This window comes from Martes martes (genome assembly GCF_963455335.1).
Source record: "Martes martes genome assembly, chromosome: 3".
In the NCBI taxonomy this organism is placed as follows: domain Eukaryota; kingdom Metazoa; phylum Chordata; class Mammalia; order Carnivora; family Mustelidae; genus Martes; species Martes martes.
This window is the reverse complement of record NC_137890.1, coordinates 93411315-93426144: the sequence shown is the minus strand read 5'-3', so window position 1 is coordinate 93426144 and position 14830 is coordinate 93411315. Positions and strand designations below refer to the sequence as shown.

Genomic DNA, 14830 nt, shown 5'->3' with positions numbered 1-14830 from the left:
TGCGTTCCCAGAGATTTGGAGCAGGGTCTCATCTCATCTTGGGAGATGGGTTTCGGTCATTATGTGAGAACAGGGATCCTTAGAAGAAAAAGGACAGATGACTACCTAAAAGAAAAACAAGGGCAAGTTAGTTCTTCTGACTTAAACTCTGGACATTCAGATAAAAGTTGCAGGGCTGTCCAGGTTTCTTATGGCATTGGAAGCAGAAGAATGGAGGTAGAGTATCTGACCCTTTGTGGCTAAACTCATGTTATGCCTCTTAGCAGTTTTCAAACGTAGCATTTCTGTATTTATGGGAAGATCCTGACATAAAACATTAATATGCTCGATCTTCCTTGAAACTTTCCCTGGATAATATTAAATAAGCTAGAAAAATCAGTTTGTAATAAGAGACCAGACTTGGTACTCCCATTTTTTATTTAATATGTTTATTAATGAGGTAATTTTACAAACCTGTGCATGACTAATGAGTCAGAGAGCTGTCAATTTTTCTTGTTCATAGTTGTGTTGATCATTTAACTTATAAATGTAGTATGTTCTTTGACCTCTATTGACATGTAGCCTGTAGTAAAGCTACCTAAAGGCAATTTTCAAACATCTGCTTTTCTTCCTTTTCATTTTTCTTAAAATATTTGCTTATACTTAAATGGACTCTAATGGAAAAAATTTAAAATATTTTTATTATTATAAAATGTTACCCTTTATCATATAAAACCAATGCAGAGCTCCACACAATGCACTTTTGAAGGGGTCTTTTTTTTGGAATATTTTGAAGTGTAGAAGTAGAATTGTCTTTACTGGACCAAAATAATGGAAGTGGAATATTTAATTTGTGTAATACTTGGTTTTGATTAATAATTTTAGATAGCTGATAGCTTTAGTAGAGGTAAAATTTAATTGGATTCTTTTCTTCTTACTTTGTAGTTGAAACATAGTATGCACTAAAATCTGATTACTCCTTAACATAACTAACCCTGTTCTATTGGCTGTAACATTTACTGTATCTAAATGCAAACTATCTTTGGGGGAGCAGAGGCATACACAGATACAGATTTGGTTGAACAGAAGTTCACAAAACCATACTTTTGTACTCAGGAGTCCTTCTGATGTTTCCATTCTATTCTATAATATTCTCTTTCACTGAGGAAAAAAATTATGGTTGTGACTCATGAAATTGATTTCATGATCTAATGGACCATCGCCTTCCTTATGAAAAACACTGATTTTGTGGCTGTTATTCTCACAACGTAATCATACCATTTTTTCAGGGGAATTATTAAGCATTTTATGTGTGAAGATACTTCTCTTACCTTGTTTTTATCCCAGAGGTTCCCAAGTTGTTCTTTTCCTTAAACATTTTTGGTGCCTAAGTGTAAATGGGGGACCCTGTTGAAATGCAGAGAGAGTCCTGGGCTCCTACTCAGACATCACTTCTGTGGGACTCCTGTTGGCCCCAGAAATCTGTGTTTGTGATAAGCATCCCACATCCTTCTGATATGGGCAAACACTTGTCTCGTTTATGGAAGGATCTAGGGAGTGCGTCCTTGGAACATGCCCTGAGCGTAATAAGCTTTTCTGCCCTAGGAAAGCCTTTCATTTGAGAAGCATCAATGAAGTTGGTTCTTATTCTAGCTGTCTTAGCTGTGTTGTTTGGTTTTGTTTGTTTGGATGCTATCTCAGGGAACAGATCCTCCGTGTTAAGGCTGAAGAAGATAAAATTCCATTGCTTGTTGTGGGAAACAAGTCCGACCTAGAGGAGCGGAGGCAGGTGCCCATCGAAGAGGCTAGGAGTAAAGCAGAGGAGTGGGGCGTGCAGTACGTGGAGACATCGGCTAAAACACGGGCCAATGTGGACAAGGTAGGTGTGCACTCTGTGCGTGTTTCTTAGAAACAGCAGAACGTAGACATCTCGTCTGCTTGGTTTGGAGGAACCGTTTATGCAAAGTAGGGGAGGACTGCCTTTTCCAGATGTCTCAGCCAGTACGGTGAGAAGCCCTGGGAGGGTTTGACCCTGGAGTTAAAAAAACGCAGAGTCCTCTCACTTTGTTAGGAGCCTTTGTGGGGTATGCTTAGTGCTGACACGGCCCTCGGGAGTATGGCGAGATGAGACCCTGGCTTTGTGCAGACTGTGTGGGTGGACATGAGTAGTTCCTGTGCTCTCATCTACCATGGCCTCTTGTTCTTCAGGGTCAAGTTCTTCAGCAGGTTCTCAGGGAAGTCCCCCAAGACACACGGCGTATCTTGATTTGCTGTCCTTGATTGGTCAGAATCATTCTTTTCACCTTGCCGGCCACTGGCAGGGCCAAAGTGTTCTGTCTTTATAACTTAGCTTCTCAGTAGCATTTACTCTCAGGAATCAACTCTCCAGGGATCTCTCTTCTCTTCTCTCTCTTACCCATCCTCTGCATACTTTCTCATTCAGATCTCTGATGCCAATGAAAGGGCGACCTTGACAATGATGAACGTTGACAATTTTTGAAAATCCACCTACCAGTGATTGCTATCGTTAGGTTTTGGGGTGTGTTTTTGGTTTTGTTTTGCTTTTTTGTTTTTAAGAATTAAGGTTCAGAGTGGTTGCCACACAGTTCAAGTAGACAGCCTTAGACATATGGCTTTTCCTTCACCTTCACCTTGTTTGTTAGCTCTTACTTCATGATCCCTGCTCTTGAAATATCCAAACCCATTTACTTTGGCCTCCTTGCAGCAGCTATATATGCTTTGTTCTATGCCACGACAGCATCTGAATCCCCCAAAGTGCCTCTTATGTTGTTCTTTCTTAGGGGGAAATAATTCTTCTTTACTTCTTCCCTGATGAGGGACAGATTGGTAATCAAGCTTACTTTAGCTTGAAGTGATGCTTGAACATCGACATTGAGAATGTTGGCATTAGAAGGGACTCACTTTATTTAAAAATTATTCAAGTATGATTGACATACAGTGTCATATTCATTTCAGGTGTACAACAAGTTGACTTAACAATTCTGTGTATTACTCAGTGCTTACTATGATAAGTGTGGTCACCATCTGTCACCATACAGTGTTATTACAGTATTACTGACTAAATGCCCTATGCTGTGCTTTTCATCACTGTGACCTATTTGTTTCATAACTGATGGTTTGGACCTCTTAATCCCCGTCACCTAATTCACCCATCCTCCCACCCTCCTCCCCTTTGGCAACTACCAGTTTGTTCTCTGTATTTAAGAGTCTGTTTTGGTTTGTTTTTTTCTTAAGATTCCACATACAAGTGAAATCACATGGTATTTGTCTTTCTCTGTCTTATTTCACTTAGCATGGTACCCTATAGGTCCATCCATGTTGTTACAAATGGCAAGAGCCCATTCTTTTTTCATGACTGAGTAATATTCCTGTGTGTGTGTGTGTGTGTGTGTGTGTGTGTGTGTGTGTGTGTGTATACCACATCTTCCTTATCCATCCATTGATGGACACCTGTGTTGCTTCCATAATTTGGCTATTGTAAATCATGCTGCTATAAAAATATAAAAATATAAAAAAATAAAAAAATATAAAAATATAAAAACCAGGTCCATATATCTTTTTGAATATCTATTTTCATTTTCTTTGGATGAATACCCAGTGGTACAATTACTGGATCATACAGTAGTTCTATTTTTAATTTTTTAAGGGACCTCCATACTGTTTTCCACAGTGGCTGCACCATTTTACATTTCCACCCACAGTGCACAAGCGTTTCCCTTTCTCCACATCCTCATCAACACTACTTTCTTGTCTTTCTGTTACCAACCTGACAGGTGTGAGAGGTGATCTCTCATTGCGGTTTTGATCTGCATTTCCCTGAGGCTGAGTGATGTGTCTTTTCATATGCCTGTTGGTTGTCTCTACGTCTTCTTTGGAAAAATGTTTATTTGGGTCCTTTGTGCATTTTTTAATGATATTATTTGGTTTTTAGCTGTTGAGTTGTGTAAGTTCTTTATATATTTTGGACATTAACCCCTTATCGACTGTATGATTTATAAATATCTTCTCCCATTCAGTGGTTGTCTTTTTCTTTTGTTGATAGTTTCCTTCCTTGTGCAAAAGCTTTTTCTTCTGGGGTAGTCCCAATAGTTTATTTTTGCTTTTGTTTCTCTTGCCCGAGGAGACAGATCCATAAATATGCGGCTAAGGCTGATGTACAAGAAATTACGGCCTATGTTTTTTTTTTTTTTTTCTCAAGTTTTTATTTAAATTCCAGTGTAGTTAACATGCAGTGTAACATTAGTTTCAGGTGTACAACACAGTGACTCAGCACTTCCATACATCACCCGGTGTTCGTGCCTATGTTCTTCCTTTTATGAGTTTTATGGTTTCTGGTCTCACATTTAGGTCTTTAGTCTATTTCAAGTTTATTTTTGTGTATGGTGTAAGAAAGTGGTCCGGTTTCCTTCTTTCGCATGTGGCTGTCCAGTTTTCCCAACACCATTTATTGAGAAGACGGGTTTTTTTCCCCGTTATATATTCTTGCCTTCTTTGTCTTAGATTAATTGACCATATAATCATGGTTTAGTTCTGTGCCCTCTGTCCTGTTCCATTGATCTGTGTGTCTGTTTTTGAGCCAGGCCATACTGTTTGGATTACTAACACTTTGGGAATATATCTTGAAACCTGGGATTGTGATACCTCCAGCTGTATTCTTCTTACTCCAGATTAGTTTGTCTCTTCAAAGTCTTTTGAGGTTCCATATAAATTTTACGATTATTTGTTCAGTTCTGTGAAAAATGGTATTGGTATTTTGATAGGGATCACACTGAATCTATAGATTGCTTTGGTAAATACGGACATTTTAACAATATTAATTCTTCCAGTCTGTGAGCACGAAATACCTCTCTATTTGTTTTTGTCATCTTCAATTTCTTTTATCAATGTCTTATAGTTTTCAGAGTATAGGTCTTTTACCTTCTCGGTAAAATTTATTCTCATGTATTTTATTCTTTTTGGTATAATTGTAAATGGGATTGGTTTCTTAATTCTTGTTTCTGCTGCTTCAGTTTTGGTGTATAGAAACAACAGATTTCTGTGTATTAACCTATAACCTATAACTTTACTGAATTTATTTATATGTTCTAATAGGGTTTTTTTACGGTATCTTTAGGGTTTTCTATACTAGTATCATGTCATCTGTAGATAGTGACCATTTTACTTCTTCTTTTTAAATTTGTATGCCTTTTATTTTTCTTTCTTGTCTGATTGCTGTGGCTAGGATTTCCAGTATTTTGAATAAAAGTGATGAGAGTGGACATTCTTGTTCCTGATCATAAAGGAAAAGCTCTCAGTTTTTCACCACTGAGTATGATGTTAGCTGTAGGTTTTTCATATATGGCCTTTATCATGTTGAGGTATGTTCCCTCTAAAGCCATTTTGTTGGCAGTTTTTATCATGAACAGTTGTTGTATTTTGTCACATGATTTTTTTCTTGGTCTTTCGAGATGATCATATGGTTTTTATCCTTTCTCTTTTTAATATGATGTATCACAGTGATTGATTTGCAAATATTGAACCACTCTTAAATCTCTGGAATAAATCCCACTTGATTGTGGTGAATGGTCCTTTAAATGTATTGTCGAATTCGGTTTGCTAATATTTTTGTTGAGGATTTTTGCACCTATGTTTATCAGATATTGGCATGTAGTTTTCTTTTTAAGATTTATTTATTTATTTGAGAGAGAGCGTGGGGGAGGGGCTGAGGGAAGAGAGAGAGCATCTCAAGGAGACTCCCCACTGAGCACTGAGCCCAATGTAGCTGGAAGCGATGGAACCCTGTGTGGGCTCGATGTCATGACCCTGAGATCATGACGAGTCTAAATCAAGAGTGGGATGCTTAACTGACTGAGCCACCCATGTGCTCCTGTAGTATTCTTTTTTTGTGGTGTCTTTGTGCGGTTTTGGTATTAGGGCAATGTTGGCCTCATAGAATGAATTTGGAAATTTTCCTTTTCATTTTTTTGGGGGAGTAGTTTGAGAAGAATAGGTATTAACTGTTCTTTAATGTTTGGGGCAATTTACCTGTGAGGCCATCTGGTCCTTAACTTTTGTTTGTTGGGAGTTTTTTGATTACCAGTTCAATTTTGTTACTAGTGATCAGTCTGTTCAAATTTTTCTTTTTCTTCCTGGTTCTGTTTTGGAATATTGTATGTTTCTAGGCATTTATTCATCTCTTCCAGGTTGTCTAATTGGTTGGCATAGCGTTTTTAAATATTTTCTTGTAATTCTTTGTATCTTCTGGTGTCCGTTGTTATTTCTCCTCAGAAGGGGTTCACTTTAGAAGCACTTTGGCAGCATCTACAATATAAATCTGTCTGTGACGTGAAGTATGTTCACTTGTTAGCTATTTTTTCTTCATATTATTTCTCAATTCTTATGTTGATTCCTGTGCTATTCCAAATCTCTTTCTATCAAATTGTGTCCTAGTTGTAGGAATGCACAGGAAATCCAGACATTGTATTTATTTAAAAAAAAAATCAGGAAGGCTTTCTCAGCATGAAACCATGGATATATAGTCTTTTGACAGGGTGCTGGTGGTTGGGGCCGTTGCCAGGCACCTTCCATCACCCCTTCCTCCACTGGACCAGCCTGACCTGCCAAACAGGACCCAGCAGAAACTTATGACTGGCAGCATTGTATTCACTCGTAAACAATTTACACGAAAGGATGGGAGGCTGTTGATAAGATCAGCCCATGAACAACTTCGTCATCATTTTGAATTGGACACATTCCATTTCCCTCCTGCCTTTGCTGTTAGAACAAAAAGAAAAAGCTGTAACATCTGAAGCCATTCATTGCTGCCCTGGTGGGTGGGCTGCTTAGGTCACTTTGGGAGGAAGAAGGTCTTTTTCTGTGCCCTGAGCTGGTGGTAGATGCACAGGGAGTCCCCCACTCAGAAAGTTGGTCTTCCTTTTCACCAAGAAGATATGTCTATGAAAATAAAAGGAGCTTGCATTTTTGTGTGAACATCCAAAGATTAAAGCCTACACCCAGTCTCACACTTTTAGTCTCTGTCATTCCCTCCAAGAAATCTGAAATGTTTCTTTGTAGGAAGCGTATTTTGTCTGCTTGGGTATCATTGGCACTTTGGCATGATTGCTGGTAGCAGCGGGCAAAACCCAAACTATTGTGACTAATGATAATTTGTATCTGAATAACATGCTGCCATTCAAAGGGCAAGCCTTCTATCAGTTCTTGATAAAGTTCCTTTCAGTGAACATCACAAGGAATGGAACAGTGGCTGTTCCTGAGAAGGAGGGCAGGGGCATGGGCGCGGGAGGGTGTGGGACAGCATGTCTCTCCTCCCCATCTCCCCAGTTTCCTGGTGCAGGAGACTGAGTTTGTTTATGCTTTATCCCCCTTCTCCCCACCCCTCCATGTTCTGAGTCTTCTAGTTTTGCCGGGGAAGCTGTTGGGCATAATGATGTTCCTACCTTCATAAGGTCATGATAAGGATGACATGGTAGTATCTAAGAAAGTACCCAGTGGCAGGCACTCCTATTCTTAACCTTGCCCGGTGGCTGGAGATGCTAGAAAGTCTGATGCAAAATTTGGCACAGGGTTGATAAAAATAAGTTTTCTTTATGCTTTAAAATATAACTACATAGCCTACTTAGTGGAATTACTTCATGAAATCATTAAATGGCTTTTTCCTCCCCAACCCAGGTGTTCTTTGATCTAATGAGAGAAATCAGAGCCAAAAAGATGTCTGAGAACAAAGACAAGAATGGCAAGAAAAGCAGCAAGAACAAGAAAAGTTTTAAAGAAAGGTGTTGCTTACTGTGAAAACCAAGATGGCGGATGAAGTCGATCGCCGCGAAGGACATGGGGTGGGCTCATTAAGAGAAGAGTATAGTCGACTCCCTGGTGTGTTCCCTGCTCTCCCCAACCTCATTCACACATACTTCTTTAAATGGGGGAAATGTTTGTGAACCAGTGGCTAGCAGAAGAAATAAGCCCTTGTCCATGCATTGGAACAGCTACTTTGTCAGGAGGTTTTGGCAGTTTCCTTCTCCCTCCCCTCCTCCCTCCGGAAAGTTTAATCACATACGTAGTGTATAGGTAAGAAATAAGTGTTTGTTAAAAAAAGAAATGTACTGTCATAGCATCTTACTTCCCTCCCTAGTTTTATAACATCACTGTCTTCCATTTTGAAATGAAAAGGTCTTACTAAGTTTTGGGGAGAGGGTAGGATAAGAACCTCCCTAACTCTCATCAGCTTGACAGAAGTACTTGAAAAAATCCGTTAAGCGCTAATAAAAATTCAGAGATTTTTTGGGATAAGTTTCTTGGCACTACCCTGTGGATCTGAAGCACAGCAAAAAAATAAAAATAAATATGAGTCGGGCCAAATAGGTCAGTAATAAGCTCATAAACCCTTCACCCATATGAAAAATGAAAGTTGAATTCTTCATATTTAAACAGCCAATTATAGCCCGTGTTGTCTATTTCTCTCCTGTAGCATCCTGATTTTTGTGTAGAAGCTTCTTCTTAGCAGATCAAGCGAGGACTCAAGACTGGTATACTTTATAAATGGCACAGTTTTCTAATCAGATTAAGAATATATCTTGGGATACATCCTTTCCTAATGGCCAGACATGGTTAGGCTCTTCCTCCTCTGCTGGTAACCAATATCTGTCCTTCTGGTCAACGTTTCTGCATTCAGAAGTCAAGAGAGCCTCTTCTTTTATTTCTTTTCAGTATAATGAGTTCTTCTGAAGAATGTGATGAGTTGAAATTGTATTCTCAAATCATGAAGCCAGAGCCTGTGCCAGACATTCTGCTACCTCTCATAGAATTGCTCTGTAATTCTAAATTTAAATTTAGGAGAAGAGGGAAAGGATAAGATAAGCCATTGCCCTTGTACCTCTGAGAATTGGCTGCTACTTCTAACATAATTTTCTTCTGAGACAGCCTTAGAGCTGGTTAGAAAAAGGCTTTTATTGTTGAGATATTATTATGCTTTCTTGTATCAATATTCTCAATTTAGCAACCTGAAAATTTTTCCTCAGGAAAGGAGTACTTAGACCCAGTATTCAGCACATTTTCCCCCATTTCTCGGAAGTGATATTCCACATATAGGTGCCAAAAGTGAACTGGGGTGGGGAGAGTGGGAACTGTTCAAATTTATAGTTAGTACAGAAATTGTGGAAATTATGATCTGAAAGGAAAGCAATCTTGTATCACCTCCTAAAGAATCATGGTCTTTTTTAATAAAAAAAAAAAAAAGCAGACAAATAACACTTTTTCAAGTTTTCAGCCTTTTTATTTTCTCCTCTTGTCATACAGGTAAAATGCAAGTATTAGAGAAACTGACAGTAACTTACTCATTATTGATCTTGTTAAATGTTCTGTATTATCAGACAAATTTTGTTTCAATTAATCCTTTGAACTGGGTTGTGGGAAATATAGTTTAAGTATGAACAGTAATTTTAACTTCATCTTTCCTTTGGGAGAGAAGACTACTCTTTCTTCGTAAAATTTGAAAGCTTGAAGTTAATCACACCCGAAGTTTTTGAAACAATCTTTTTCTTTTCATTATAGTTTGCTACCTGTTTGATATCAGTTGTGGTCAATAGTAGGTAGATTTGGAAGATGTACAAATATATTAAAGATGGTATGAATTATTTCATGATACAGAGATTATTCTTGGTGTGTGCTATTAGTGTATCTCTAAAATTATATTTAACTGGATAGCAATCAGAAATGTATCTTTCTTTTTTTTTTTTAAGATTTTATTTTATTTTATTTTATTTATTTGTCAGAGAGAGTGAGCACAGGCAGACAGAGAGGCAGGCAGAGGCAGGGGGAGAAGCAGGCTCCCTGCTGAGCAAGGAGCCCGATGTGGGACTCGATCCCAGGACCCTGGGATCATGACCTGAGCCGAAGGCAGCTGCTTAACCAACTGAGCCACCCAGGCGTCCCAAGAAATGTATCTTTCTAACAAAAGAATTTATATATATGAGGTTCTTTTACATAGAAAAATAAGGGTGCAATGTTATTTATAAATTTGAAACACTGTTCCTTGCTAAATGATGAACTATTCTGTCCAAGAGCCCACCATTGTTTTCCTAAAGCATTCATTCTAGAAATATTTGAGGACCTATTTGGTTTCAGGCTCGGTTCTAGGTGCTGGAATGTGGTATTGAACAAGGTAGGCAAGAGCTCTGTTCTCCTGGAGCTTATCCTCCAGTGATGTAGGAGACAAATAAATGAAAATGACCAGGGTAAGCATTTTGATGAAAATAAAACCAGGTAATACGATAGCAAACGTTTGTGGGCAGTAGAGCTGATTTTGACCGCATGGTCAACAGACTTCTCAGGGGAGTGACATTTAAGCTGAGAGTGCCTGCCCTTGAAGCCAGGTGCCCAGCCTTGCAAACGGCAGGTCCAAAGGCCCAACAGTGTTCAGGAAAAGACCCCAAAGATCATATGGCTGGAGATGAATGAGGGAGGAGCCGAGTAGTAGAAAAAATGTAGCAGTTTATGGTTTCATAACATGACGTAGGGGAAAAACACCTAGACGTGTAATTTGCTACAAGTATCCTGTTTCATCAAATGCAAGACGCCATTAATTGCAAGATGTCACCATAATTTATATACCACTAAGAAAAAGAACCTGCCAATTAAGTGAGCCCATCCTGACTCCGGTGACATAAAGGTGTGGGAAAAACTGCATGTTTGAGATGAGGGGAATTAACAGAATGTAAACTTCAATGGCAGTTGAAATACAGAATTCACCTCTGTTAGTCTAGAAGCTTACAATACAATAGAAGCTGAACAGTGGGTAAGTAGTAACTGGGGAAAATACACATATATATGGTTAATGTTATAGTAGTAAATTTGATGTAGATATTTTTATTTTAAAAATATGTTAAAATTATTTAATCAAAATTGTAACTGCATGCGCTTCAAAATTCTAATGGTCTAGAAGTGTTTGTAATGGAAGCTCTAGTCCCAGTCTTCCTATTCCAGCCCTCTTCCCCAAAAGTCAGATTCCACACCATTTCTATTCTCAAATCATTCAGTAGGTACTCCTGAGTTTCTCAATACTGTTCTTAGGCCTTGATTTCTTGGTTTTTGACCTTAGCCTTTCCCCGAGATGACTTGCTGTGGTAGATGAGGGTGTAGCTCCTTTGTGTCCCTTACCCCTACTCCATTTTTGACAGTCATAGGAGTCTTTTAATTCCTCTCGTGGTGACAGTTACACCTTTTAAAACTATGTTATTTGTTTTAATAAATACAAATATTTATTTTTTTAATTTTAATTTTATATTTTAACAAATATAAAAAACCATAGTACTTATTTATTATTCACGCAACACTTGACAGCATCTCTTGGCTCCCCACTCTGAAAGGTGAGGCTATTAACACGCCTGCCCTTTATCTCTTGACCCTCTCCTACCTCTTCCTTCTCTGTGACACCTTTCACTTTTGTATTGTCAAGGTCAATGACATGAACATTCCGTTCTGTGACCATCACTCAAGGTTCCTGGCTTTATCAGTAGATTACTTTTAAAAGTTGAATACCAGTCAACAACAATTTGATTACGGTGACTTACGTAAATATGACTCATTGCTGGGCCAAACACCACGTGGTGATGGCCTCTCCTTCAGGCTAAGCAGTTCTGGTGATACCACACAAAGGAGAGTGGCCTTAGTGTCCGGTCACGTGGTCACCCCCCTCAGTTGCCCGAGTCACTCCACATTCTAGCTCGCTTCATCTTTGGAGTGTCCCCTGCCCCCAACTCATTTTTCCTGAAGTTTTATTGCTTTTTCCTGGTGAGGAGGATAATAATATAGTCTCTTTCCCCAGTGCCACTGTCTTTTGTTGCTTGGGATCTGATTCCATTGTTCTTTGGAAGACCTGCGTAGAGCGCACGGATTGCCCAATTTAATGTGGACCCAAGACTTTCTAGGTCCTCCACACAACTGGTGCATGGAGGCTGGTTTTCACAGACACTTGGGTCCTTTCCAGGTTCCTGAGTCTCCCATAGCTTCCTTATTGGTTTTTAACTTGTTGTGCAGGAGGACATTTTCAGAAAAGGTGCATTGGAGGTAAGCCTTCGGAGTATCTCACTGTATGAAAGTCTTGTTACCTTTGCCCTTTATTTAAATTGCTAGTTTGGCTTGGCATGGAATTCTCAGCTCAAAATAATTTTCCCTTGGAACTTGGAGGCTTTGCTTCATTGTCTTTGAGCATCTATATGGTTCCTGTTAAAACTGGTCTTGTTCTGCTTGTCATCTTTTGTACTGGGCACTCTGCTCTCCCCTCCTCTGGAATTGTAGAGGATCCTCTATTTATCTGTAGTGTCCAAACAGCACCATGATGGATCTGAACATGGGTCTTTCCTGTTCATCCCGCCTGGCACTCAGCATCTTTCAGTGGGCACTCACCTCTCTTCAGCTCTAGAAATGCATTTCTGAAATTTCTTTGAATAATCCTTCTCTTCTGTTTTTCTGTGCTTGCTTTTGCTTTTTATTTTATTTATTTATTTGAGAGAGGGAGAAAGAGCAGGAGAGCACGAGCAGGGTGAGACAGAGAGAGAAGCAGGCTCCCTGCTAAGCAGGGAGCCTGATGCAGGGCTCAATCCCAGGACCCTGAGATACAACCTGAGCCAAAGGCAGACACTTAACTGACTGAGCCACCCAGGCACCCCTCTGTTTTCTGTGCTTGCTTTCCAGAACTCCTGTTCTCTGCTTTTGGACCACCTAGATGCTTATCTGCACCATCTCTTCCTGGGTGTTCCAGGTTTATTTTCTCCCAGAGCCGCCCTCCCTCCCTCCCTCCCTCTCCCTCTCTTTTCATCACCTGTGATTTGCCAAACACTGTTGGAGGTTCTCAAGATTCAGCAGTGACCAAACACGAAATCCTTTGCCCTCTTACGACAGAGCAATCAGCTTTTCTTTTCTAACTCATTATTTGTGTGTTTGTGTGAACAAAAGCTTTCTTTGTCTCTAATTGTTCCTTTTTCATAGCAACTGTTCTTGGCCTCATGGATGCAATAGCATGACTTAAAAAAAAGATTTTTAATTAATTAATTAAGGCGGGGGTGGGGGGTGTGGGTGGGGAGAGAGAGAAAGAGTCTCAAGCAGGCTCCACAGTGGGCGGGGCCCGATCTCACAACCCAGAGATCATGACCTTCACTGAAACTGACAGAAAGATGCTCAACTGACTGAGCCACCCAGGGCCCCCTATAGTATGACTTTCTGAGGATGTTAGATCTTTGGAAAGTTCTATTCCTAGAGTTACCTTTGTTTAATTTTTAACCAGTTTTTCTCTCTCTTCTGTTCTTTCTTTTTTTTTTTTATTTTATTTATTTATCTGACAGAGAGAGAGCATAAGTAAGCAGAGTGGCAGGCAGAGGGAGAAAGGGAGAAGCGGGCTCCCCACTGAGCAGGGAGAGGCTATGTCGCCTGCAGGAGCAGGGTGGACTGTTGCCAGCATACCTCGGCGTAAACTCACTGTTCCCAGCCACTCTCCATATGCCCGCTGCTCAGTCTGCAGATTCGGGGCTCCAGCTGGGCAGTCAGCCCCTCCTCTCCATAGCCCCTTCTTTCCTCCTTTTCCATCTATCAGTGAGTGCCCTTCTGGAGTGCAGCTTCCAGAACTCGGTCAAACTTCTGCATCACTTAATGTCCCTCTCTCATTCTCATAGCCATTGGAGTCTTTCTTGACTAGGACTTGAAGGCAGCTGTCAGGAAACAGGGGGGACTGACATTTGAGCTCACTCTTCCATTTTGACCTGTTCTCATTTTCACAAGTATTTACTATTTCCTTTTTTCGGCAGATCAGCGTTGCATGAGGGGTGGAGTGAAACCATTGGTCTGAGCCTCTGTAGGACTCATCCTCAACGAGGGGGTCTGTGGCAATCCCTGTTCTACAGAGGTGTGGACTTCATCATGTGGGGTCAGACCTGGGTCTGGCGGGTTGTCTTCTGCCACCAACTTTATTGTTTTTTTTTTTTAAGATTTTATTTATTTATTTGACAGAGATCACAAGTAGGCAGAGAGGCAGGCAGAGAGAGAGGAGGAAGCAGGCTCCTCGCTGAGCAGAGACCCCCTCCCCCCGATGTAGGGCTCGATCCCAGGACCCTGGCATCATGACCTGAGCCGAAGGCAGAGTCTTTAACCCGCTGAGCCACCCAGGCTCCCCCCAACTTTATTTTGTTTTATTTTTATTTCATATTTATTTCCTTTTTTTGTCATCCAATTTTAAAGTGGGGAATCGTGGATTTTCCCTAAGCCTGCCCTGATTTTGTTCAGTTTTTTGTCTTTCATCTCTTGGGTGTGAACAGATAAAACTGCTGAATGAAGCAGTGATTTCTAGTTTGTCCGATCTTTTTAGAAATGTGGTTGGCTTTGTTCTCTTAGTTAATCTGGTCAAGAAATATGAGTGGATTTACTCGTGCTGTTAGTGGATCATGTAGATCTGTTTTGTCGTCAGGCTTAGGTGTATCCCGTTGGCCAATTTACAGTCTGTCCACTGTCTTGCTCCCAGGCAATGCTGGTTTTAAAAATGCATATTGCTGATACCGACTACCTGACTTCTTTTTTATGAGTAACTACCTAAGTTTCACTTCTTGAGGATTTTGGAAAGAATGTAAAAAAAATTTTTTTTTGTAAGATTTTATTTATTTGAGAGAGAGAGAGCGAAGGAGACCACAAGCAGGGAGAGGGGCAGAGGGAGAAGCAGACTCTCCACTCAGCAGGGAGCCGGATGCGGAGCTTGATCCTAGGACCCTGAGATTATGACCTGAGCCCAAGGCGGATGCTCAACTGACTGAACCACTCAGGTGCCCCAAGAATGTAAAAAATTTTTAAAACT

The 14830-nt window shown here is 40.1% G+C and overlaps 1 protein-coding gene across 1 annotated transcript in view; it reads left to right on the top strand.

The window, feature by feature from the left end:
- Positions 1–9700, top strand: part of RALB (RAS like proto-oncogene B) — a 45347-nt gene extending 35647 nt beyond the window's left edge. Inside the window, exons 4-5 of the mRNA XM_080798417.1 lie at positions 1681–1858; positions 7669–9700. Of these exons, the coding sequence (XP_080654543.1) occupies positions 1681–1858; positions 7669–7788 (298 nt within the window). The 3' untranslated portion in view covers positions 7789–9700. The remainder of the gene's footprint in view (positions 1–1680; positions 1859–7668) is intronic.
- Positions 9701–14830: the final 5130 nt, after the last annotated feature.